The sequence below is a fragment of the Vombatus ursinus genome, unplaced genomic scaffold (assembly GCF_900497805.2).
Source record: "Vombatus ursinus unplaced genomic scaffold, bare-nosed wombat genome assembly UNPS02014782.1, whole genome shotgun sequence".
Taxonomy (NCBI): Eukaryota; Metazoa; Chordata; class Mammalia; order Diprotodontia; family Vombatidae; genus Vombatus; species Vombatus ursinus.
Window position 1 is genome coordinate 2,600,717 of NW_020954560.1, and position 26,630 is coordinate 2,627,346.

The window sequence follows — 26,630 nt, forward strand, 5'->3', positions numbered from 1 at the left end:
GAATCCATAAAGTCCTCCATAGTTAGAGGCAATACATATCCTCACCCTTTCCCACCCACCTCCCCCACATGTACATTTACTTCTTTTCTTTCCCCTTTCTTTCTTCTTGTGCTTTATTCAGCTATTTCACTTGGTAGAATGAAAAAACCATAAGGAACTGGACAAAAAAAAAGTCAGGAAAGCCCTGACCGAATGGTGGTACAAGGCTCAGACAAGACACAGTTCAGTGAGATGCAGTGTGCCTGGTCATTGTGTCTGAGTCTGATGTGGATGAAATTGACACCATATGCGCCCACATGTAATTGCTCTGAGGGGCTGGGGGTGTGGGGTGGGATTGGGAAGTGGAAAGCAGCATGTCAGAACATTTTAGTAACACCTAATTCATCCCAAGCTTATAAATATATCTAATGCTTACTTAAAAACAAAAGTAGAAAAACTGCTACAAGCAAGATTTCTCTCTGACAGTGAGTGAATGTTGGTAAGAAGATAACATGAACAGAAAGAAATTTGTAACAACTTTTTTATGGTATTTTTAACATTTATTCTATTATTTTTTGCAGTAAATAAAGTGGTTATGGGGCTCCAAGGAAAAGGGCCCAGATGTTAGTGACTTGTATGAAATGCAGTGGAAACAAGTTGTAAAAAATATAGCCATAAACCAGGCTGTCAATGCCACACATCTGGACAATGCAGCTGTATGTTCCTAGTACTGTCGTCACCCAAAGAAAACTCAATAGCCTTATTTCACCCCAATTAGGCTACATACCAACAGGATCAGCATTAAATGGAAAAGGGGGGCAGGGAAGGTTTATAAGCATGGTGCCTCTCCAGGAAGCAGCTTTTATCTCTCAGGTGAATTTAGTCACCAAGATATGGAAGAGAGGCTAACCCAGATACTCCCATAATTATAAAAAAAACCCACGTTCTGTACCATGAACTAACAAATTTCAGTTGGAAATTTTGGCCTCTTGGATTATTTTTTAAAGAATAAAAACAACAGCCTTTTCTGTTGCTTTACACGGATTTCTAAAAAATTGGAGGAGGTAATGCTATCCTTCTTTCTGCAACAGTCTGGTGGTCTGTGGACATCTTCAGAGGGAGAAGCATCTGAAGTGATTGGAAAAGAACACATGTGCCAAAGAACCCAATTAATTTAAAGTTGTTGTTTTTAATTTGTACATTGGAGTGAGTTATCTCAAAGGTTTCTATTCATACATTCTTTGAGTCTATGATTAATAAGCACAGTTCGTATTCATATAGTACTTATGGTTATAAAGTACTTCATGTGAATTATTTCATATAAGTTTTATAATTGAATTCCAGTATTCATAAGATCATATATTTAGAGCAAGAAGGAAGTTTAGAGGCCATCAACTCTAAGGAAACTGAGGCACAAGAATTTAAGTGACTTGCTCAGGGTCACAGAGCTGATAGATGTCCAAAGAGAGATATGAACCTAAATCTTCCTAATTCCAAGTCCACTGACCTATTTGTGATACTATTTTGTCTAAAAGTTGTCTTGAAAGATTTTTTTGTGGGGAGGGGTGTTTCGGGATCCAACCTTTGACTTCATTGGCATAGGAAACTCCCCAGGGGAAATCTCTACCTATGCAAGTCACTTAACCCCATTTGCCTCAGTTTCCTCATTTTTAAAATGAACTGGAGAAGGAAAAGGCAAACCATTCCAGCATCTTTGTCAAGAAAACCCCCAAAAAAGAGGTCACAAAGAGTCAGACATGACTGAAATGACTGAACAACAACAAACATATATGTGTATATACATACATATATATAGACATGCAAATATGTGTGTGTATGTGTATATATGTGTATATGTGTGTGTGTGTATATGTATGTGTATGTGTATATGGTTGGTTGAGCGTTGTCCTTCATGCTTGAAAAGGACCAAAATGGCATCTATGTTGGGGTCAAGGTGTAGTGTGTCCAACTGTGACTAAGCAAACCAATATAAGCTCAGAACACTCTACCACAGGTTGGGCACAAATATGAACATTTGGAATGGAGAGGTCCATAAATTTGCACATCTCATGTTTCTACTGCAACTTTACTTTGTTTATAGCATAGCACTTTCTTTGATGCAGGTGTCTATACATGTGTGTGTATACATATATATATATATATACATATATGAAATATTCTCTATCTAGCATCTTTGAGAGTTGACTGGGACATTGGAACATTAGGCAATTTGCTCAGGATTCCCCATCTAGAAGGTGTCAGGGTCAAGACTTAAACTCAGGTCTTTCTGATGCCAGGGCCAGAAACCTTTATCCATGAAAACTTCCTGCCTTTCTCTGCAGATGGATTAGACCCCTTTTCCAAAACAGTGAGGGTTTAAAAGGTTAAATAACTTAACGAAAGTTACAGGGATAGTATTTGACAAGCAAGTACTCCTATTTAGTTCTTCTGAGGCAGCTGGACCATGCCATTAATAGAGATCTGGGCCTGGAGTCAGGAAGACCTGAATTCAGAACTAGCCTCGGATACTTATGGGCAAGTCACTCAACCTCTGTCTGCCTCACTGTCTTCAACTGTAAAATGGGAGTAATACCAGCAGCCACCTCCCAGGGTCGTTGTGAGGATCAAAAGAGATAATGTTTGTAAAGTACGTAGCACAGTGCCGGGCACATAGTAGGCACTAAGTGAATACTTGTTTCCTTTCTCCCACACCTATGATTTTGTAGCTATGCTACGTCATGGCCCTGGGGCATGTTCCATAATTCTTCAGATCCCATTGTGGTGGCACTGTTGCAGGGATATCATAAAATACTGAGTAATTTTGAGTTATTATTCTCAATTATTTTTAAAAAATCAACTATCATTAAATAGAAATGTTCATTCTCTCTTGAAATCTTGGGAAGAATGTGGTACCATTATTCATTCAGCTGGTGTCCCCTTTGTGCCATAACCACTGCTCTGTTCCCACAGGTAGTAAATGCAGCCAGAGCCATTACAATGGCTGGAGAGACACTTACTCAACCACTGATTGGGAAGCTCCTTAAATACCAACTGCTGAATCTCAAACAAAAGGATGAACAACGAAGGGATATGGAGAAGAAGGTAGGATGGTGGGGTCTGACGGAAGGAAACTAGAAATGAAACCTAGACTGTTTCTGCAGAGCAAGATTTGGAAAGTCCACGGCTATCCACTAATCCTCTTATTTTAGGATGAACAATGAAGGGATATGGAGAAGAAGGTAGGATGGTGGGGTCTGATGGAAAGAAACTAGAAATGAAACCTAGACTGTTTCTGCAGAGCAAGATTTGGAAAGTCCACGGCTATCCACTAATCCTCTTATTTTAGGATGAACAACGAAGGGATATGGAGAAGAAGGTAGGATGGTGGGGTCTGATGGAAGGAAACTAGAAATGAAACCTAGACTGTTTCTGCAGAGCAGGATTTGGAAAGTCCACGGCTATCCACTAATTCTCTTATTTTTCCAATTGGGGTATTTTTATATAATTGATTTCCTTTGTACTCTTTTTATTATTCTATGTATTTGAGAAGGGGCCCTCACACTTCACCAGATATCCAAAGGGGTTCATGAGATGCCATTTAAGAACCTCTATATTCAAGGCAATTCATCTTTTCATGATCCCAAAGCTCAGTGGTACCTTAGCTAATGGGGCTACCTTCTCCCACTAAGACTCCTTTAGGACAATGAGGTTCCAAATGGGTACATTGAGGGTTTGATTTCTCAAAAACACAAACATGGAAAAGGGACAGGAGTGGGAGGGCCTGGGTTCACATCCTCCCTCTGTCAATGCCTAAGTGTCCTAGGGCAAGCCACACAACTCTGGGATTCAGTTCTCTCATCTGTACAACGCACCAGATGGCCTTGAAAGCAAATGTAGGATGATCCTGTCTTTTAAGAATAATGATAATATCATATCCTACTGTTTGTTCTCCATGCACTATGCATTTCAGTCAAACTAACCAGCTTGCTGTTCCCTATACACAACATTACATCTCCCATCTCAGTGCCTTTGCACAGGCTGTTTCCAATGTCTAGACTGCCCTCCCTCCTCATCTTGACCTCTTAGAACCCCTAGCTTCCTTCAGACCTGGCTTAAGCACCACCACTTACATAAGACCTTTCCTGATTCCCCTCTGTCTCCTGAAATTCCCTTGTATTTTTGTACACATAGTTTTTCTATGCTTATATACGTATGTTTTGCTTCCCCCCAAAGAATGTAAGCTCCTTGAGGGCAGTATTTCATTTATACCATGCCTACCACAGTACATGGTACATAGCAACCATTTAATAAATGCTTATTTATTGGAGGGCTGCTAGTTCTTACTATATGAAGACGTTGATGTCAGGTATATACCAAGGGTTGTTTTTCTAATAATACATTTAAACTGTCGTGCAAAAGGGGATCTGGGAAATATGGAAAGTAAAAATGAAAACAAACTCAAAAAAGGGGAAGGGAGGAGGCAGGGAAGAATCAACCTGAATCAGGCCTTAAATATTTTAGTTTAAAATAATGGTTCACCTTTAGGGAGGGATTTCTATCCAACAATTCTGACAGGGGTTTTTTATTAGGAAACAAAAAAAAAAAAATTAAGAGACTGATCCCAACCTTCCACCCTTCTTTGAACCCTATTAGTTGGTGGCAGTCAGGATTCACACCCAGATCTCATGACTCAAAATCCTATGTCCTTTCCCCAATGCTCTGCTGCCCCAGTGCTTGGCATTTATTTGCTAGAATATCACATTTGCACTACTATACCAAGCTAAAGCTATTTTAGCAGCGATCCATTTTCTTTTTCTGCTCACGTATTACCTGTCTGGATATTTCATTTGCTTGTGGAGATTTCATTTAATTTGTCTGTGGAAATGGAGCTACACTTGGCACAAAGATTCATATCTGGTCCAACAAAACTCTTAAATATTTTTAGCAATGTGATGCCAAAATCAAATCCATTCACTCATTATCACTCCTTAGAATAGCTAGATTGTTTGGAGGTCTCATTGAAAATCCATTTGAATGGCCCAGTGCCATGAACAGCATGTTCTTCTATAGACTTGCAGCACAAATAGATTTTATGTGCTTTCTCTCATCTTTTATAAACAGGAAAATAAAGATATTCTCAGGGGGAAGAGATGAAGCTAGTTTGTGTAAAGACCATAATGTCTTAACTGGTCTTTGGATCCCCCTACCCCATCCTGTGGTGCCTAGCATCACATATATTGCAGTTGACCCCAGGGATGAGAACTAGCACTAATAGGTGGCAATTGTAGAGATTCAAATTTAGCCTGGATGTCTAGAACATCTTCTCAGTACTTCGTACTCTCCAAAAGTCAAATGATCTGCCTTTGTAGGTGATAGGTTCCCTCTCCTTGGAGGTCTTCAAGCAAAGGCTAGATGACCACTTGTCAGGTTTTCTCTAGAGAGGAATCTTATTCAAATTAAAGTTGGACCAAATGGTCTCTAAGGTTATACAATTCTGATTCTGCTACTTACTTGCTGATGACCATACAAAAATAATTTCTGAGCCTATATCCTCATCTATACAATGGGAATAATAAAATTTCCACTACTTGCTTCAAAACATTGTTGTGACAGAAATACATTATAATCCTTAAACCAGTTAGAAATTTTTTTCTTGCCAGGAATCTTGTCAGGAAATCTTGCCGGGAAAAAAAAGAGAAAAAAATAGTAATAAGTCTGAGTACTTTTTAGGGGGTTTTATCCTTTTCAAATCATTTTGGCCTACATTAATTACCTAGTTTAAACGATGTTTCCAGGAGAGTTCTCTAATCATTGGTGTAGATTTTGACCATGATAATTTTTCCACCAGAATTTTTAGAGTCAGTACTTTTGAAATACCTGAGAGAGTTTAGAACTTTTCAGCATAAAAATTAGCACACCAGCCATGACTACTGAAATGCCCTTTGGCACCTACCTGATATTCATTATTATACAAGAAGCAAAATTTTTAAATGGAATGATTAAGCTCCACGATGAGAAACTAGATCTTCTCCTTGCTTTGGAATCTATGTGGAATAGTAGAAAAAGTACTAGATTTGTAGCTAAATAGCCTCAATTCAAACCTCAACTTTTCACCTCTCTACCTATGTGCATTTAGACATGCTACTTCCTCTCTCCGGGCCTCAGTTTCCTCATCTATAAGATCAAGGAGCTAGACTGGATGATTCCAAAGGTCCTTGTCAGCTCCAAATCCATGATCCCATAAGTACTACAGAATATCTAGAGATTACTCTTCATACAGGGCACTTCATTAATGCCTACAGACTCATTTTATTGCCTAAGTATAATTCCGGCATAGATAGAAGCCATCAAGCATAGTTACAAATAAATATAAATTACATGACTAATTATATATAAATATAAATAAAATCTTGGCTACATCATTTCCTAGATATGTAACCTTTGGCAAGTCCTTTTGCCTCCTTGGGCCTCAGTTTCTCCATCTGTAAAATGGGATTAGTAAAACCACACCACCTACTTTACAGAGTTGTTGTGAGGACCAAAGTATATGGTGTAAAATTTTGTAACATTATATGAGTGAGAGTACTTGATATGATTATTACAATAAAACCCTGTGAGTCCAAAGAAGTCCAAGTTTGAGTTTTAGATGTAGGAAATGAGTTTTTGATGTGGATAGAATGTTGTGAGAAGATAATTACACAATCAGACATGATGTCTTTATTAGAAAAATGATGTAAAGCATTGGCCCCAAACCTTAAGAAGCAACCATATGAGTAAGTGTGAAGTCAACTGATGAAATCTGATTGGAATTAGACATTACCCAGTAAATGAACTTCCTAACATCTAGATGATGGGAGTTGTTCTAAGAGGGATATACTACATGAGGAACTGTGGTGCAGGAGAAAAAATTAGTTTGAAAATCTGGGTTCAACTCCTACATTGTATTTAGCCTTTTCCCTCTGTTGTTTCAACTGAGTTCAGTTTTACTGTAATGTGAATTTTGTAACAGAAAGAAGGCAGGTCCATGAATATATCATAGGTATCAACATCACATAGACATGAATTTTATAGGCAAGTCACCAGTTAACCTTTGTTTTGCCAAGATAACCGCTCCCACCAATCATTGTTCATGCTTTCTAAGTGACCTATTTGTGTTCTATTTACTTCCATCCCTATGTTTAATTTAATTTTTACTTCAGTTCATATATTATTTTTGAATGTTAAAAACCATGACCCTTAAGTGTGTTCTAAAATATTTTACTTCATCTGAGAATTTAACTTGGAAAAGGAATTAAACCAGCAAAAGAAAATGGTGCCTCTAAAAAAGAAACACATCCACAAGTGATTGGTTATTTTATATAATGATACCATACTAAACATAGTTTGGAATATAGTTGTGTGTGTGTACATATGTATATATATATATATGTGTGTGTGTGTGTGTGTAAGGGACTATATGTGTGTATATACATATACATATATGTAGACATACATATACATATATACATAGACACACACATAAACATAGACACAGACACAGACATAGACAAAGACATAGACACACCCAATAAATGCTTGTTGTGTTGTAATAGATTTATACTTTTTTTTCACGTGAATTCAGAATACTCACATATTAATTAATGGTCTTTAGGAAAAGAGATAAATGATTTTTAATGGTTTTGCTTTCTCATTATCAAATTTCACCAAAGAACCCAAGCTGAAACAGTGGTGCAGTGGGAAGGATGCTCGATTTGGAATCAGAAGACCTTAGTTTGCATCTCACCTCTATTCCTGCCTATATGACCTTATGCATTTCACTTTCGTATCTATGGTACTTGGTTTCCTCATCTGTAAAATGAGAAAGTAGAAAGAGCTAGCTGATTTTTGAGGTACCTTTCGGCTCTGACTCTATGAGACCATGATCTATCCCCCCCTCACTGGTTTTAGAAACCATGTCTCTGTAGGAAGGCTAAAGAGTTCCTTCTCTGGCCTGCTCAAGTACCATATGTTTGACTGAATTAGAGACAAAGAAAGACAACAGAGAAGAGGGGCACTGGGGGGAGTGCTGATAGCCATTTTTTCAGTCACTCAGAGTTCTGCAATTTGATAATACATCACAACTATAGCCATGAATGACCCAGAGTCTCCACAAAAGGAAGTTGGAAGAGAAATGAGAGCTACTTTCCCAGGCGTTTTCCAGCTTGGTTCAGTAGAAACCCCTGAAGACTGGAAACTAGCCAACATAACACCATTTTTTTAAAAAAATCTTTTTCTTTCTTTGTTTGAAAAGAAAAGCCATAGGGACATACCAGGAAATTACAGACTGGTTAGTTTTGATTCAGTTGTGGTTAAAATCTTTAGAAACTATTTTTAAGAAATCAACCAAAGGAAGGGCAAGGGACTTTATAGTTTAGGGGGACCAGCATGATTTCAGGAAAGGAATAACTTGCTTCACTAACTGGTTGGAATTCTTCAGAGATGGGGTAGAGTCCCCTTTTTCGCATGAATTACTGGAGCCAGGATATTACTGTCATGATTCCCAGGCCTAAGTAAACTATAAAAATAGGACTAAGGAGGAAAAATAATAAACCACTCCCAGAGATGCCTATTTTGCTCATCTGTAAAATAGATGTACTAGTATTTTCTTTCTTAAATAGAATTCTGGATAATTAATTAGAGCTTATGATAGATTTTGGAAAGATTCCATTGAAAGTATGAATTTGAAATATAAAAATATCTGTATCTTCATGCCACAGACTATCACGGCTGCTGTATCATGAAGAGTCAGAGTTCAGAGTAGAAAAACATTGGCCCTAAAGTTAGAAAAGGTAGGTTCAAGACCCATTTCTGCCCCTCACTAGCTTGGAAACCATGGGCAAAATCAGTTAACCATTCAACTTCCTCGTTTATAAATGGATGTAGGTAGAGGGGGATAGGGAGGGAGAGAGATAATAACACTTGAACGGCCAACTCACAGGGTTGTGAGGAAAGAGCTCTAACATTACACCATAGAAATGTGAGTGGTGGTTATTAATAATGATGTTGCTGTTATTGATGTGGGTCCACTATTGGTAGAGCTAGGATGGGGAAAGAAAGATCAAGGCTTAGGTCTGGCACTATAATTGGGAGACAACTTCCTGAAGGCTAGAATGACAGTGCCAAGCATTCAGAAGGGTAGAAATTTGGAGAAGGATCATAATTAACAAAGCTCTAAATTAAGGTATATCTCCTAGATCTATGAGGTCAAAAGAAGAGGGAGGGTTAGGACAAAATAAAAAATTCAGAGTTCTATTTTTAAAGATTTATTAGCTTCCAAGAGTATTCTGGTCAAGAAGTTTTGACGACCTAGTGTTAATACACGTGCCCACATACAGTGGCCTACACAGAGGTTCATTCATACCATGATATTAATCCATTCATACATATATACAGACTGTACTTACCAGATGTGGAGGGCTGGGGGATGGAAGAAGCAACTGTAATGACATCATGGAGAAGTAATGTACTTGAAGAAGGCTCAGTAGCTTCAGATTACATGTCATGGCATCTTTTGTATTTATTCACTGATTTTTTTATGCAGTGGATGTTGTTTGTGGCTCACAAATGGTTATCGCCCTTTTCTTCTTGCTTCTTCTCCCCCTCTTTTTGAGTGTGCCTTTGGGAAGAAGGAGATGGCTTCCTGCTTTGATGTCTGGCATAACAGGAAGCATGCTTTCCTCTTCTTGGTGTATGGACTTGGTATCATTTACTGCATCTCCATTTCATTCCCACTGTGAGTCTGGAGCCCCCTCCCCCTTTTTATTTCCTGATTAGTAGATAAAAGGTGACTCTCACACAGACCAAGATTGTACAATTCTCACTTAAAGCAGACTTTAACATGATTCCTGTAACTGCTATTTACTTATTCCATGATCAAATACATTTAAAGATAAGCTAAAAAGCAGTAGAATTTCAGTTCAAGTTTGGAGTTTATTCCTGTGCTGGTCATGAGGAACAGTGTGTTGCAATGGATAAGCAGCTGGCCTCATAGCCACAAAGACCTGTGTTCCAGGCCTGTATCTGACCAGTACTGGCTGGGTAATCCTGACCAAGTCACTTAACTTTGCAGTGTTCTAGGCAGCTCTGAAAGACCAAATCACACAGAAGATGCCAACTTTTAGGGGAACATTTGCAAAGCTTCCCTCAAAGATTCCTAATGTACAGGGCCAACCACGTTACTTACCTACTAAAAAGCTTTCAATGGCACCTTAAATAAAATGCAGACTCCTTAGCCTGACTTTTAAGGCTCTCCACAGACCAATTCCATTTACTTTTTCCAACCTTATTGCCCATTTTCTTTTTCACACACTCTGTGTTCCCTGAAAGCTGTAATATTAGCCAGCTGTTTCTCAGACTTTATTTGCTGTCTTGTCTCTCTCTGCCTGTTTCCAGTCAATAAATCCACCTGTTCATCAAACTGATCTAGAGTACACATTTTCCTTGTCTCTTGCTGGTTGGTAGTTTCAGCATATTTTTACTAAATATGAATATATTTTAAATTACTTCCTATGAAATAACCAAGAAGAGGGGAATAATTTTAAAAATAAATGTTTTAATCAGTCTCATATTTTTCCCCCTGGGAGTCCTGCAGTCTGAGTTTTATGTCTCTCCCAAATACTAATTGTGTTACTTTGAATAAACTCCACCTTGACCTGCCCATTCCTCAGTTTCTATACTTGGGATAAAAAGCTACCTTCAAAGCATATTAGAAAGAGGCTCTTCATTTCAATTCTTTAAGCGGTAACTTTTCGTAAATTTTCAGAGGAAAACCCACCCTTGGTCTGTGTGGGAAAAGAGCTGTGTGATCTGAGAAACTAAAAGGCAAGAAAGTATCAACATTTTTGGTGGTAATTTAAGTTGTAGTGTCCTTTAATTAAAGACACAAAGAAAGAAAATATGAGAGGCATTATGGTGAAGTAGAAAAAATTGCCTTTGGAGTCATGAAGATCTGGGGACTTGCCCAGAGAAATACAGATCATAAATGGAAGACTCAGGACTAGAACTCAGGTCCTTTTAACTCCAAATCCAGCGCCCTTATTGGTATATCATGCTATTTCAGTCATCTATAAAATGGAGGGATTCATCTAAATAATCTCTACATTCCTCCCTTCCTCTCTACCCTCCCCTGTCCCTCCCCAGCTAAGGTCATTCTATGGTTCTATATTGATGATTCTCAACTTATTTTGCACGTAACACAGTATTATTCTTTCTTGTGAGCAATTAAGGTACACTGAATATTTCATCTGACTATACTGTAGAAGAGTTGAAAGACTCAAATAGGTTCATGGATTGTATAAAGTTCAGTCCAGTTCTCAAACCATCTAGCACACCAAGAACCACTGGTCTATATACAGAGCAGTCATATTGAAGGATCTAGTGGAGTGATTGTGCCTCCACGTTCTGAAAAAAAAAACTCTATCTTGTTCAATATGCAAAAAATCACTGGAATAAGGCAGCGTTGAACTTGGTGAAGGAAACACCACAGAGCATTCCAAATGCAGAAGATCCCATACTATTGGAATGAGGAAAAAGTGAAAAAGTATGATCAATTTGATGATTGTTCAAAGTTAGGAGAAGAATTCTGACAGTGGTTCTTTGAGCTTCTCAATTCAGAATCCTTTCTTTGGACCACCCCAAGAAGAATGGGGACCACAGCACTTCTGGGATGACCTCAAGAAATGTTCTTGTTGATGTTGTTCAGGCCCTTAGTCATGTCCAATTCTTCGTGACCCCATTAGCCAACTGTCAATGGAGCTTTCTTGGCAAAGATGCTAAAGCGGTTTGCTATTTCCTTCTCCAGTTTTATTCAGGCAAAGGTTAAGTGACTTGCTCAGGGTCACACAGCTAGTAAGTGTCTGAGATCAGATTTGAACCTTGGTCTTTCTGACTCCAGGCTTAGCACTCCAACTACTGAGCCACCTAGCTGCATCAAAATTTTGTTACAACACATCAAAAGAAAATCAAAACAAAAAACTATCATGGTTCAGAATTAGTACTACTCTGATGAAAGAAGGGTTTCTATTTCTTAGTATCAACCTAGATTACATTAGGTTGTGTATGGACTGAAGTGTGTATCTTCTCCATATGGATTAGTTGTAGATGCAGTTGCTTACACTGCTCACCAAGGCTGCCAGACACATTGTACATTGATCCTGACAATGTGATGTCATTTTGGTCCTCTTTGAGCACAAAGGACAAACAGGAAGAAGAAGTATGTATTTATATGTCTTTGAATAATTATTTTAACTCATTTACAATCCTTTTCTAGTAAACACTTCAAAAATAAAATTTGTCAATGTGAGTATTGTCGGACAGAATTCTCTTGAACCTGGAGTGACATTGAAGAAACCTTTAGTTATGATGGAATCCAATGAATTAGAATCATTATATAAGGGGAAATGGAACAACAGAGTAGAAATGAAGCATTGTTTACTGAAACCCCTGCATTGTGCGGTAGGAATGGAAATCAACTACTGTATCATGAAAATGATGTATCACTTAACACATGTAAACTGGAATTGTCTGATCTTCCAAAACAGTGACTTTTGTGTGACAAATTACAAAACCTTTTTATTCAGAATCTCTTCAGCTTATGCTGTATCAATAGCAGTCAGATGATTCAGGGTTGGCATGCTTCATTTGAGATACTTTTCTTGACTACAAACTGAAATTCTATGTCAATGCTTGTCTCTTTCCACTTCAGACAAATATTATGAGATCTTGATGCAGTTCATCAAATAATTGTCACTTTAGATTTCATAGTTAATAATGTGCCTTAGAAATCGAGCAATATTTTCATTTCATTTTGCATTATTTCTAATTCTATTTTCAAAATGTCTACTATATGACATAGAGAATATATAATAATGTGAATAACTTCCCTATGAGCTTCTTATTTTAAATTGTATGTACATGTAGTTGGGTATTTTAGAAGCATATCTCATCGACCAGCTGTTACAAAATAGAGGCTATAGCAGTAATGGAAATGAAAGTTGTCATTTTCCTATTTGAGTTTGGTAGCCTTAATGCAAAATCAAATAATTGAACATCTATTGGACAAACTCTTATTTGTGTTTAAGTGTTTAAGAGAAAATCCCAATATTCTGTACTATGGCTATTCATTGTGTAAGCCATATGCTTTTCAAAAATATCAAAGGGCATTCAAAATGCCCTTCAAAAATATGACACTTATTTTCTCAAATTATTTTGGCAGTGCCAAATGTTGTTTTCAAAATGAGCTAACACTGATCCTTATTCTTCTTTATGCTTACTTGATAAAAGATACATCTTTTCACTATAACACCTTTAAAAATTCCTATTTTAATGTCATCTGGATTGATCTTTTAAATTCAGAAAATTAGCCCTCCTCAGAGGTAAAACTTTAAGATGATAATATCTGAGAAAGATTTGTGAGTACAGATAGTAGAACACAAAATAGATATTGGGAAGCAGGTAGAGGCAGTAGTATGAGAGAAAGTGTAGTCTGAAAGGGAAGATGATAGACCATCAAGAAAGAACTTTGCCTACCTCACAATTTTACCTTGCACCTAGAAAGCTTTGCAAATGGGACCATTAGTTACAAGCCAGCAGGTAATAAAATACAAAACTAAATATATCAAATCCTCAAAATGAGTGGGTACCTTGGACAGTCAGGAAGTGTATATATAGGGGAAGAAGAATATATGTATGGTAGAGTGAAAAGAGCCCTAAGATTAAACTCAATAACCTTTGTCTACCGTCATTGTTCTGTCATGTCCCACTCTTTGTGACCCCACTTGGGGTTTTCTTGGCAGAGATACTGGAGTGGTTTGCCATTTGCTTCTCCAGCTCATTTTACTGATGAGGAAACTGAGGAAAAAAGAGTTAAATGACTTGCCCAGGGTCACACAACTAGTAAGTGTCTGAAGCCTGATTTGAACTCAAGATGAGTCTTCCTGATTCTAAGCTCAGTGCTCCATCCGCTGCACCACTTTGATGTCCCAACTCCCATCTGGCCTATTGCCATGGCTTCCCAATTTGGTCTTCTTATCACCGCTCTCTTGTCCCTCCAATTCAAATTCTTCTTAAGGTTTGTTTGATGGACAGCCCTGACCCTTAGCAACTATTTGATGCTAGGTTAGTGGCATAGTGGATAGTTCTGGACTTGGAGTCCGAAAGACTTGAGTTTGAATCCCTTCTAAGTTACTTAGTGGTTGTGTTAATCTAGGTTAAATCATTTACCCCTTCTCAGCCTCTTTGCTAACCTATAAAATAGGAATGAAAATAATAGCATCTATATTACAGTGTTGTCGTAAAGATCAAAGGAGATGCTATGTGTAAAATGACTTGCATGCCTAAGAAACAATAAAGAAACATTAGTTATCATCTTAACCTCGTAATCGCAGCAGCCAAACCAAGGATGAAAACAGTACTTATATTATTATCTTTTATATTAATTATATCATATAAGGTATTATATAAGTATATAATATTATATAATTAGACATGATTATATAATTATAGGCAGTTAGGTGGCACAGTGGATACAGTGCTGGGCTTGGAGTCATAAAGACCTGAGTTCAAATTCAGCTTCAGATGCTTACCAGCTGTGTAACCCTGGGCAAGTCACAACCCTGTTTGCCTCAGTCTCCTGATCTGTAAAATAAGCTGGACAAGAATATGGCAAACCACTCCAGTATCTCTGCCAAGAAAACCCCAAGTAGAGTCACAAAGAGTTAGATACAATTGAAAACAACTAAACAAAAAAAATATATATTATGTAGCATACTATATATACTAAACTACATAATAAATATAGTATAAATAATATTGTAATATATCATATATAATATTTCATATTACATATGTATATGTAATATGTATATATATATACATATATAATATAATTAAGTTAGTATTAAATTAATGTCTGTTTAGAGGAAAGTGCTTTGGAAAGCAGACAGTGCTGCGTAAGAGCTTGGTAACCATTGAGCAACAGATGACTTCTTACTCCCATGGTTCCCTAGTTCTGTGTCCAGAGCGCACTGTGTAAGTGCCTTGTCGGTTCTTCCCAACCAGTGATCCACCAGCGGTGACCAAATTCTCTCTCTTTCCAGACACGGGAAGACATACTAAAGACAGAAAAAGACAAAGAAAAAGGAAAGGGCAAGGCTGCTGGAAAGGAGAAGAAACCTGCCAAAGGGAAAGGAGGAAAGGGAAAAGATCAAGGAGATTCAGGACAAGTAGTGAAAAAAGCCAGCGTGTTGAAACGGCGCGGAGAAGAGGAGAAAATAAAACAATACATCGGTCTGTAAGACAAATGAATTTTCGTGGGTAATGTCCACCTTTTCCCAGGCCCTGTAGAATTACTGTGTCAACTGACCACATCAGGTATTTTTGTTCTCCTTGTCTGAGCTTTGGTTGATTCCTATTGAGACTGTGGTGCAACAAAACTGGCACTCATTTATTTTTGGTCTTGTGAAGCTCATGCTTCAACCAAAGTGAAGGACTCTACATTGATATTTATGTTTCATTTTGTTGAATTCAACACATCCTTCTAGCTTGCAACCTGTCCTTTCCAGCCTCATGCCATCATCAGATTTGATGAGCATGCCTTCTAGACCTTCACTGAAATAACTTTAGAACACATCTCCAAGCTCAGCACTCTGCCCACTGTGCCACCTAGCTGCCTATGATTATATATGATCATGTCCAATAACGTAATATTATATACTTATATAATACCTTATATGATATAATTAATATGAAAGGTAATAATGTATGCATCGTTTTCATCCTCAGTTCAGCTGCTGTCATTAAGAGGTTAAGATAATAACTAATGTTCCTTTAATTTTTTTAGGCATGCAAGTCATTTTACATATAGCATCTCCTTTGATCTTTATGACAACACTGTAATGTAGATGCTACTAAATTTTAATTAATTTAATTTAGAAATACAGATCCTGGGGCACTCCATTAGAGGTTTCCATCTAAATCAACAAAATTGACTAATGATTGCTCTTTGGATCTGGTCACTTAAGCTGTCCTGAATACAGTTAACCATATGTCACCTAGCCCACATCTCTCCATCTTGTCCACTAGGATGGCATAAGAGACTTAGCAGGAACTTTGCTTAAGTCTGGGTGTAGCAGGTCCGTAGGAATAAATCCAATTCAAATAATGTTAAGTACCTACCCTGTGCAAAGCACTGAGCCCTGGATACTAAGACAAAAGCAAAACATTCAGTGCTTCCTGGATCTTAAATCCTCCTGGAGGATTTGCATTTTACAACATTTATGCAGATAGATTAAGCTGAAGAGGGGTAAGAGTAATGGTAGCTTGGGGAATCAGGGAGAAGATGAGATCCGAGCTGGACTGATAAATCTTTTCATCTACCACTGTGGGGAAAAGAAGGCAATGAGCTGAATCTGGCTGAACATGATCTTAGGTAAGTCTGGATCTTACTAAATCTTATTGATCTGGATGTTCAGAAAGTGATCTTGTGTCCGCCGGTGGGGCTTGATTTCTCTGAAGCCATAAAGGAGCAACAGAGCAGTTTTTGTTGAGGTGATGGTGGTTATTTTTGTTTTTTGATGCTAGCAACTGGTGGTGTAGGTCTTGTTGGCAAACTGTCCCCTGGGAATTTGTGATGGGGTATGCTGAGAGGAGCATGTAAAGGAGAGGAGGATAGAGCCAAGGTTTGTGTTGATGGAGGTAAATGATGCTGAGGAAGAGATTCCTTCCTATGATCGAGGGGATATTGGTTGCTATGAGTCATTGTGTGCCTTTGCTGGGAGTTCTTCAGCTATAGCTGCCCAGACAATTGAAGAGTTCAGATACTTCTCAGTTGGTTGGTGGTTTGTCCCTCTACAAATTTTCATGAGAGCTGAGTTTGTCCCCAAAGGGAGTTTTGATTTGTGGAAGCAGGAACATAATTGAGAATTGAGGAAAAATCCAAAGGTTAGTGTTCCCAGCCTACATCCAACTTGAAGGATGGAATGGGCTTTTGATCTCAGTGCCATTCCAGTTGAGTGATTCTAGCATTCTGGGACCTCAATGACAAAGACATGGAAGATGTGAGATATCTGGTTGGCATAGTTCTAACTCTCTGGTAGTTTCACTGGGGAAGAGGTGGGGAGCACACAGAGTTAGGTGTGGCATAAAAGAACTCAGAGTGTGCATGTGGTGGTTTTGGGCAGGGGAGGGGGAGGGATGTGTCGTAGTTGTCCTCATCTCTCTTCCAATACAATCCAAGAAGTATTTACGAAATGCCTACTTCATGCATGGCACCAGGCTAGGAAATGGGGTTATAAAGAGGAAAATTAAATTGTCCATGCCCCCCAGGGATCTTAAAACATTGACACAGATAAGTATACACATGGCAATTTGAGGAGGGGAGAGAGAGTCCTAACCAGGAGGACCTGGAAAGACTTCCCAAAGAAAATAACACATGCTCTGAATCTTGAAGGAAATTAAGGATCCTGGATGGGGAAGGAGAGGAAGAAGTAGATTACAGGCACAATCCTCCTTTCTGGTCAGCACTGGGTCCAGAATAGCAGCTCTCTTTATCATTTACTCCTTTCAAAGAATGATATTATAATTAATGCAGGGCAAGAATTTGTCAGTTGCTCTGTTTTTAACTTGAAAAAGAGTGACAGAAAACGGCCAGATAATTGAAATTCCCCCATATGTCATGCTTCTCCTTTTGTCCCTCCAGGTTTATCTGTTTTCCAAATTCTTCTTTTTCTTGCTCTGTCCTAGTGGTCTCTGGTTCACTAGGTTTTCCCTTCATTGTCCCTCCCCCAAAATGTGCATTATGTTTTACCCCTCCCAATTCCTTTATGCAATAGTACTTTCTTAACATAAAATACTACTTCCCCATCCCTTTATCTGCTCTGCTCCTTTTGAATAATAAATACCCTTCCAGATCTATTTATTCTAGTCATTGACTCATACCTATGAGGTAAAATGTGCCCCCTTCATTAAGATTTCTAGTCCATCCTGTTTATTACCCATATCTCATACACTTGTGTATCAGCATCAGAGGCCATAAATTTTGCTGTGGTGTCCTTTCTCGGATTTTTGTCTTGAAATTACCATCTCGTCAGCTATTTTTCTTCCTAAGCTGTACTTGCTGTTCTTTATGGTATCTGGCTTGACAGATCTAAGTAAGCAGTTTCCTTTTTCTTCTCTCCCTTTTCAGTATAATATCCTTTTGATAAGAATATTGCAAGACTCCAGGCAAATACGTGTTTTTAACTAGTCCTTATTAGTTGCACTCCATCCCTAGGCAAAAGTCTATCATTTCATTATTTTAATCCATGGACCAGAAACCCAAACCCCTTTATCAGCATCATCTAATTCATATATTCCCTTTCCAAATCTGCCTTTCTCCTCTGAACCTTCAATTAACAGTAGCAACCCTAACCGCCCCCACCCAAAAAAAACAAAAACCACAAAACTTTGTGCTTCTAAGGCATTTAGCTTCTTGTTTAGGACTTCTAATTCCTACCAATGCATTCGATAAGCTTTCTGGGAGTAGTATTTGTCCCAACATAATTCACTAGGAGTAGTAGTGTTCATCAGGTTTAAATAGTACCAGGAGGCTCTCTAGCACTATCTCCAACACGCCTCAGGAAGGCATGATTTTTTTTTCTCTATCTCGGAACAGCAAGTATAATAATAATAATATCTAGCATTTGTAGTGCTTTAACAAAACACTTTACATATGCTATCTCATTTAATCCTTACAACAGCCCAACACCTTGCAACCTTTCCACAGGGAGTCACCAATTGACCACAGGAAGAAGTCTCTCTTAATGGTTGCTGTAGGTAACACATCAGTATTCTTTGGAGCAGGGCAGTTAGGTGGTGCCATAGTGCATAGTATGCTGGGCCTGGTGTCAGGAAGACTCATCTTCTTGAGTTCAAATCTGGCCTCAGACACTTACTAGTTATGTGACTCTGGGCAAGTCACTTGACCCAGTTTGCCTCAGTTTCCTCATCTATAAAATGAGTGGAGAAGGAAATGGCCAACTGCTCTGCCACGAAAACCCAAATGGGGTCATGAAGAGTCAGAAGTGACTCAACAACAAAAAAATTCCTTGGAACACCTTCTTGTCCACGCGATTCCTCCTGAGAGGATCCAGCTCCCACCTCAATAAAATGAGCCTCACATTTATTATTTCACTTCAAGTGTTTAGCGGCCTTTCTTCTTCTTTTCCTTTTCTCTTGCATGTATTTCTTTCCTGACACGACTTGGGATTTCCCTCTACCTTTTTCTTTTCTTTTTATTTTTAAATGAATTGATATCTCTTGTTATTCCTTGTCTTTTCCCCTGGAGCATTTCTTTCATTCTTGCAAGCATTGACTTCCTTCTCCCTAAGCACCTGGAAAGGAGTGAGATATTCTGCTAGTGAAGGTCTGAGCTCTGGACATACATACTTGTATCCCTTTCCCTTAGCCCAGTACCTGGCACACATTGGGCACTTAATAAATGCTGTTTGATTCATTATTTGATCCAGACAAATTAGTAATGTCTCTGCAGGTCACAGCTGGCTTCCTCTTGCCCTCTACACTCGCTGGAGGTATGATCTCCTGTCCTCTGATCTTCCTCTTGGTAGGGTGGTTCTTACAAGCATTCATGTTGAACCTCCCTGGCATCATACTGCTCTACCATTCTTGTTCCTTGGTTCAGCCTCTTGAGCAAGGCTCAATTTATGATAAGATTCCTTGCCTTTTCTTGTGAGATAGAGCCCTAGTTTGTTCAGCTGTTTTGTATAAACAATTAGCAGATTCCTACCAAATCTTACTTCCAACAGAAGCTGCCATTAGATTTTTTTTTTCTGTTGGTGTCTCAGCTTGTCAGTCAATAAGCATTTATTATCAATCAATCAATAAACATTTATTATGTACCTACTATGTGCTGGACACTGTGCTAAGTGTTGAGAATGCGAAAAAGAGGTAAAAGACAGTCCCTGCCCTCAAGGAGTTTATAATCTTAATTACAATTTAATCAAATATTAAGTATTTACTATGTGACAGACATTATTTCAAGTAAGGTACAAAGAAAAGAAAAAATATGATTCCTGCCCTAAAGGAGTTCACAATTTAACCAGAGAGACAACATGCAAATAACTATGTACATATAAGATAGATAGATAGATACACATAAATATATACACACATATATACATATACATACATACATACGAATATACATTTGCTATTGTTCAGTTATTTCAGTCAAGCCCAACTCTTAATAACCCCATTTGGGGTTGTCTTGGCAAAGATACTGGAGGGGTTTTCCATTTCCTTCTCCAGCTCATTTTACAGATGAGGAAACAGAGGCAAAAAGAGTTAAGTGACTTGCCCAGGGTCACATAGCTAGTAAGTGTCTGAAGCTTGATTTAAACTTCCTGACCCCAAGCCCGGCACTCTATCCACTGTACCACCTGACTGCCTATATATACATCCATGCACACACATATATTTGTATATGCAAACATATATATACATGCATATGTATATATGTGTATTATGTGTATGCATATGGGTGTGCGTATATGTATACACACATATAGTCTGAATGGAAGCTGGAAGAACTGGGAGCACAGCAGGAGGGATAGAGGAAGGTCTTCTGCAAGAAGAAGGATTTGAGTTATCTCGAAGGATGATGGTGAAGCTGGGAGTCAGAGATGAGTGAGGGAGCTCATTCTCAGCATGTGGCAGGGTTTGGGGAGGGGCTGTCAGTTTACGCGTGAAGAGTTGGGAGATGGATGAGTGTCAGATATGAGGAAAAGCAAGCAGGTCAGTGTAGCTGGATCACAGCATACATAGAGGGATAAAAGTATAAGAAGACTGGGAAGGCAAGAATGGGCCAGGTTGTAAAGGGCCCACACCAAATACCAAACAGAGCAATTTATATTTGATTAATTAGTAGCAAGCCCTCATCTAATTAATTTAAGTACCTACCCCTTCTTATAGGAACCTAAATCTTATAGTTAGAACCTCAAAGCCCACGTAGTACAACTCTCTCGTTTTACAGATGAGGAAATTTAGGCCCAGGGAGGTTAAGTGATTTGCTAAAAGATCACATAGCTAGTAAGTGGCAGAGACAAGATTTGAACCCAGGTTCTCTGCCTCCAGAAGCATCGCTCTTTCCAATCTATCATGGTTTCTGGTGACATACTTATGAAAGCACCTTATAGTAAGCCCTCCCTCCTAGCTCTTAAGATTCTGACCTCAGTTGCTATGTTTCCTACTACACACTCTCCCTATTCCATAGAAGCAAACCTGGAATGGTTGGTCTTGTTATTATTTCACAGGACCATATGCAGGAATATGGCATTAACGGGGCCTCAGAAAAGTGATGAGACACAAAGAAATGTGGAAGGTGGAGACTCTACCCTCCCCGCCAAACACCCTGTTTCATTCATGGGCAACTAGCACCATCCCAGCCATCAGTGGATTTAATTGATGGTTGTATTATCACCATATGGCCTGATGCCACTTGAAAGTTCAGGCAATCAATGACAAAGGTGACAGAAACATTGGAAGAGACTAGACATCATCTTCCCTTCCCCAAAAAAGTCCATGACTTGACATCTAAAGATATTAAGTCCCCCAAAGGCCCTGGTGTAGTTACAACCTTGTTTCACAGAATTTAGAGTGTCAAAACTTTGAATTATATTCACAACATCACGGCTGACCCCCTTGATTAAAATGAGAAAACCATGAATTTCAACTCATCAATCAATGAGAGTTATTAAGTGCCTACTATGTGCCGTGCAAAAAGAATACAAATGTGAGAATGAGACAGCCTCTGCAATTCAAGGGGTTTGCCTTCTCCTACAGTAATATAAGGTATTAACCAATAAGTAAATAATAAAAGCCGTGGGTCTTGTAATATTAATGAAGTTGCCTTAACATCACATCTTCCATTGAAGTCCTACAATGATGCCTTATTATGACCATGACCCTTTGCCGGCTCCTACCAAGTTGAAAAGGCTTTGTGTGCAGATGGACCTAGTGATGGATTGTATGGATGTATGTTATGGGTGGACCAGTCCAGCTAAGTTCAAGGAGGCTCCTCACTTGAAATGTGAAGACACCAGAGAACATTCTTGGTGGTTCAAGTTGTACTCATAAAAATTCATGAAAGCCATCTATAAAGAATTATAAAAGAGCTTGGGATCTGTGTCACCTTGTCTTTGGATGTATTGAAGTAATACCTCAAAGGACTGCTCTGAAATATTACAAAGTTATGGTGTATACCACTCACAAATTAAGGATGATTGAGGAAAAAACCCCTCTGGTCTGATTTAACTTGTATTTTAAGAAAGAAATAATTAGTTAATATTTAATAATAATAAATAATTTTAAAATTAGGAAAACCTTGGAACAATATTCTTAGACCTCATACATTTTAGAATTAAAATGTAATAAATAAGACAATATTAAAGTCCTATGCTGAAGCTCATACCTAGCCTTCATTAAATAGCACAGAAATGAACCTGGCTTTTTGAAAGCTATGCCAGAAGCACATAAGCACTGGCGGTTTCTCCCAAGATGGAAAGTCTTCCAACATGAGCATGGTGACAGTGTTTCTATGCAGCTATGTTCAGATAGGCTTATGACCAGGTTAGTTACTGGGTGGCAATTTCTTGGTCCCAGCACCTCTGGAAGACTGTCTATTAAATCATAGTCAGACATAGGTCATAGGTTTAGAGTTGGAAGGGGTCTTTAGGAGTTCATCTGGTCCAAACCATCTCATTTTACAGATAAGGACACTGGGGCCCAGATGTGTAGAACGGCTCATTAAGGTCACTTGGGCAAGTACATGACAGAGTCAGGTTTGAACCTAAGCCTCTGATTCCAAATCCAGAGCCCCTTTTGGTCTACTATTCTGCCTCCCTCGCAGTTATGATATAGCTCTATAAGCCATACTGACAATTCTGCAGATAACTGAAGAAAAAATTAACTAAGTAAATACTGAGTGAAATAATTGATGGCCACTGACCTAATGTTTGGCAACCACCGCTGCTCATACAAATATAGGCAGCTCTTTTTCAGGAAGCAGCTTCATCTACTATATTTTCCTATCCTGTAAACACCCTGTCCCCCAAGTTAAAAATCCCACACAGAATTGTAGCTGCTCGTAACTCAAGAGTGAGCCCAGATGCTGCTCAAAACTATTAGACACAAAGAAACTTAAGGCTTTACTTTGAACAAAGACATGAGACTAAGCTGGTCATCATTACTACTCATCCCTTGGAGGCAGGATTTTCATCCCCCATGGGTCACATATTATATTTGCACACCTAATCATAGAGCTTATAAAACTGTCCAGGCTTTCTTGGCTGGAAGGGCAAGAAGGAAATATGGGGCACTTGATGTTGTCGCAGCCAATGCGCCTCCTCTGGGCAAGGCACAGGAATGGTAAATACCTGTTGAATGAATGATATTTAAATCTGTTCTATAGTGTTATGATGGCCTGATTTCTTTTATTGTATTCTGAGCAGACGATGAGCCAGACGATGGTGCCCAACATTACTTTATCATCACAGGCTTTCACAATCCACAGCTACTGGCAATTATGACGGAGCTTGGGGTTCCTGTATCCAATGTGATTAAGATAACTTCTGAGAATTACGAACCTCTGAAGGCACATCTGGCAGGCCTTGGCCAGCAACATGAGGGCTCACTTCTGTCAGAAAGTATGTTACTAGATGCCCAGCTTTCTTTTTTGCAGCTGCAAAGCTGAATGTTACTTACTATGTTGTTGTTAGCAGTGCAAATACTGTTATCATGTGCAGAAAATAGTGGTACCCTAAATAGATCCTTAGCTCCCTTCATCTAGGACCTCTTCTTGCTTCTACTTCAACAAATAACCTGCTTTTTAAAAATTGAAATCCTCCTTACACTGATGTACAACCACCTCAAACAGGTATCATCCTTGGCAGGATGATGAGCCATTCTGTTGTGATATTCTTTGCAAAGAGCCAGAAAGAAAGAAAGAAAGAAAGAAAGAAAGAAAGAAAGAAAGAAAGAAAGAAAGAAAGAAAGAAAGAAAGAAAGAAAGAAAGAAAGAAAGAAAGAAAGAAAGAAAGAAGGAAAGAAAGAGAGAGAGAGAAAGAAAGAAAAAAGAAAGAAAGAAAGAAAGAAAGAAGGAAAGAAAGAGAGAGAGAAAGAAAGAAAGAGAAAGAAAGAAAGAAAGAAAGAAAGAAAGAAAGAAAGAAAGAAAAAAAAGAAAGAAAGGAAGGAAGAAAGAAAGAAAGAAAGAAAAAAGGCAGGAAGGAAAGAGAGAGAGAAAGAAAGAGAGAGAGAGAGAGAAAGAAAGAAGGAAGGAAAGAGAGAGAGAAAGAAAGGAAGGAAGGAAGGAAGGAAGGAAGGAAGGAAGGAAGGAAGGAAGGAAGGAAGGAAGGAAGGAAGGAAGGAAGGAAGGAAGGAAGGAAGGAAAGAAGGAAGGAAAGGAAGGAAGGAAGGAAAGGAAAGGAAAGGAAAGGAGGAAGGAAGAGAGGAAAGAAAGGAGGGAGGGGAAGGAAGGAAGGGAAATAGATATTTATATACCATATCTATGGTATGTGTATATGTGTGTGTGTTTTTATATACACATATATACTTTCAGTTGACACCAGATTGCTTTACACCAACCTCATCAATTCTGGTTTATACATTTTAGTTGGGTTTTTTTTGTTTGTTTTTTGGGGTATTTTTTTTCATGTTTTTTTTTTTACTGGATCTGTGATTTCATTGGTGTAGGAAATTCCCAGTGAGGAAATTCCCTTTATCAAGGAGATCAGCAACTGCTTTACATCTTCCCATCTTAGAAAGTTGCCTAAGGTACTGAGAAGTCCATCCCAGGAAGTGTCACAGAATGATGTCCTTCCTGGAGTATTCTGGTGCCAAATAGACACCTTGTAGTACGTGTGTCTTACCAAATTCCTACTAAGCAAGAAAATTTTGTGTCCTCTATCTAATATAGATGTGTCTGCGATGTCAAAAGACACAGAAGCCGAAAAACTGAAGAGAGAGAAAGAAGCAAAAGAGCTTGAAATTTTCTGGAAATACTTGGAACCAATTCTGAATAACGGGAAACCTGAAACTAATCTCTTTGACGTTGCCAGGCTTGAACACGTGGTGAGGGAAGAGTTCCTTCCTGTAGATTGGACAGACGGTGAACTAGTGGTTAGTAGCTTTTCCTCTCTGGGACCATCCCTGAACATTTGTAACCATGGATACACGTACTTAATTTATTCATTCCACAAAGACTTATTGAGTAGCTACTAAGTACAAAACACTGTGATTGGTGCAGTGACTATTATCTTCTCTGTCTATTCATGAAGTACTCAGTAATGGATATAGCCTGATTCCAAAGTTTCTGTGCTGTTTCTATGGCAAAGGCCATGAAGCAGACTAAAATAATATTAAGGAAAACTCATAGTTAGAGAGCATTTTAAGTTTTTAAATCATTTTCCTCACAGCAACCCTACGAGTTAAGCATTTTAATTATACAAATGAAAAGAAGAAATCAAGTTCAGGGATAAAGTGATTTGCCCAAGGTCACAGAGCTGGGAGGCAGCAAAGACAGGATTTATTCTTCCTGCTATACAAACTACAGAGAACAATGAACCTCTGGTTTTGGCTCAGTACTGAAGAGAGACTTGTGCCTTCTTTATAAACAATAAAATAATCCTAGCAAGAATAATTAATTGATATTCGACTTTGGTGCTCTTATGTTTGGACATCAATTCAAATAGCAGTGCTTCTAAGAATAGTTGCCTTTCTTGTGAAAAGATTTCTAGAGAAACAATGTGGATCAGTGGAATGTATGTATGTAAGTAAGTATGTATGTATGTATGTATGTATGCATGTATGTAGGTATGTATGTGTGTATGTAAGTATGTGTGTGTAAGTATGTATGTATGTGTGTAAGTGTGTATGTAAGTATGTATGTATGTAAGTATGTGTGTATGTATGTGAGTGTATATGTATGTAAGTATGTATGCATGTAAGTATGTATGTGTGTGTGTAAGTATGTGTGTGTATGTATGTGTGTGTGTGTGTATGTATGTATGTATGTGACCTGGGTGGAACAACGACCCTGGGTATAGGTCATCTCCTCAGTCCACCCTGAATCAGTGACCCAGAACTGGGTAGTGGACAACAAAGGCGCTGTTGGCACCTCTTTCTGTAACAATGCCCCACTACGTGTCTGAGGGATGCCCCATATTGGTATGAGACCTCCTCTTGCTCTAGTTCTGGGGTGAGGAAGCTGTGGCCTCGAGGCCACATATGGCCTTACATGTCATTGGGTGTGACCTTTTGACTTAGTCCAAGTTTTACAGAACAAACCCTTTTATTAAGGGAATTTGTTCTGTTAAGTTTAGATTCAGTCAAAGGGCCATACCTGAAGACCTAGAGGGCCACATGTGGCCTCAAGGCCACTGGTGCCCCACTACTGCCCTAATTCATAGCCTTTCCCTGAGTGCTATAATGAACTGTACCAGGAGCTCCTGGCCAGATCTGGGACCCAGGTGCATAGACCTCTTTCTCTATCTCCTTGTGCTGATCTGGGCTGGGAAATATGTCTCATTGCGACTTTTTCTTGGATTTCCCCATAGGAAATATGT

The 26,630-nt window shown here is 38.6% G+C and overlaps 1 protein-coding gene across 1 annotated transcript in view; it reads left to right on the forward strand.

Moving 5' to 3' along the window:
• The window catches only part of SPAG17 (sperm associated antigen 17), a 262,433-nt gene that overhangs the window by 81,569 nt on the left and 154,234 nt on the right, over positions 1-26,630 (forward strand). The window contains exons 4-7 of the mRNA XM_027866714.1: positions 2,950-3,081; positions 15,114-15,303; positions 23,520-23,714; positions 24,983-25,185. Of these exons, the coding sequence (XP_027722515.1) occupies positions 2,950-3,081; positions 15,114-15,303; positions 23,520-23,714; positions 24,983-25,185 (720 nt within the window). The remainder of the gene's footprint in view (positions 1-2,949; positions 3,082-15,113; positions 15,304-23,519; positions 23,715-24,982; positions 25,186-26,630) is intronic.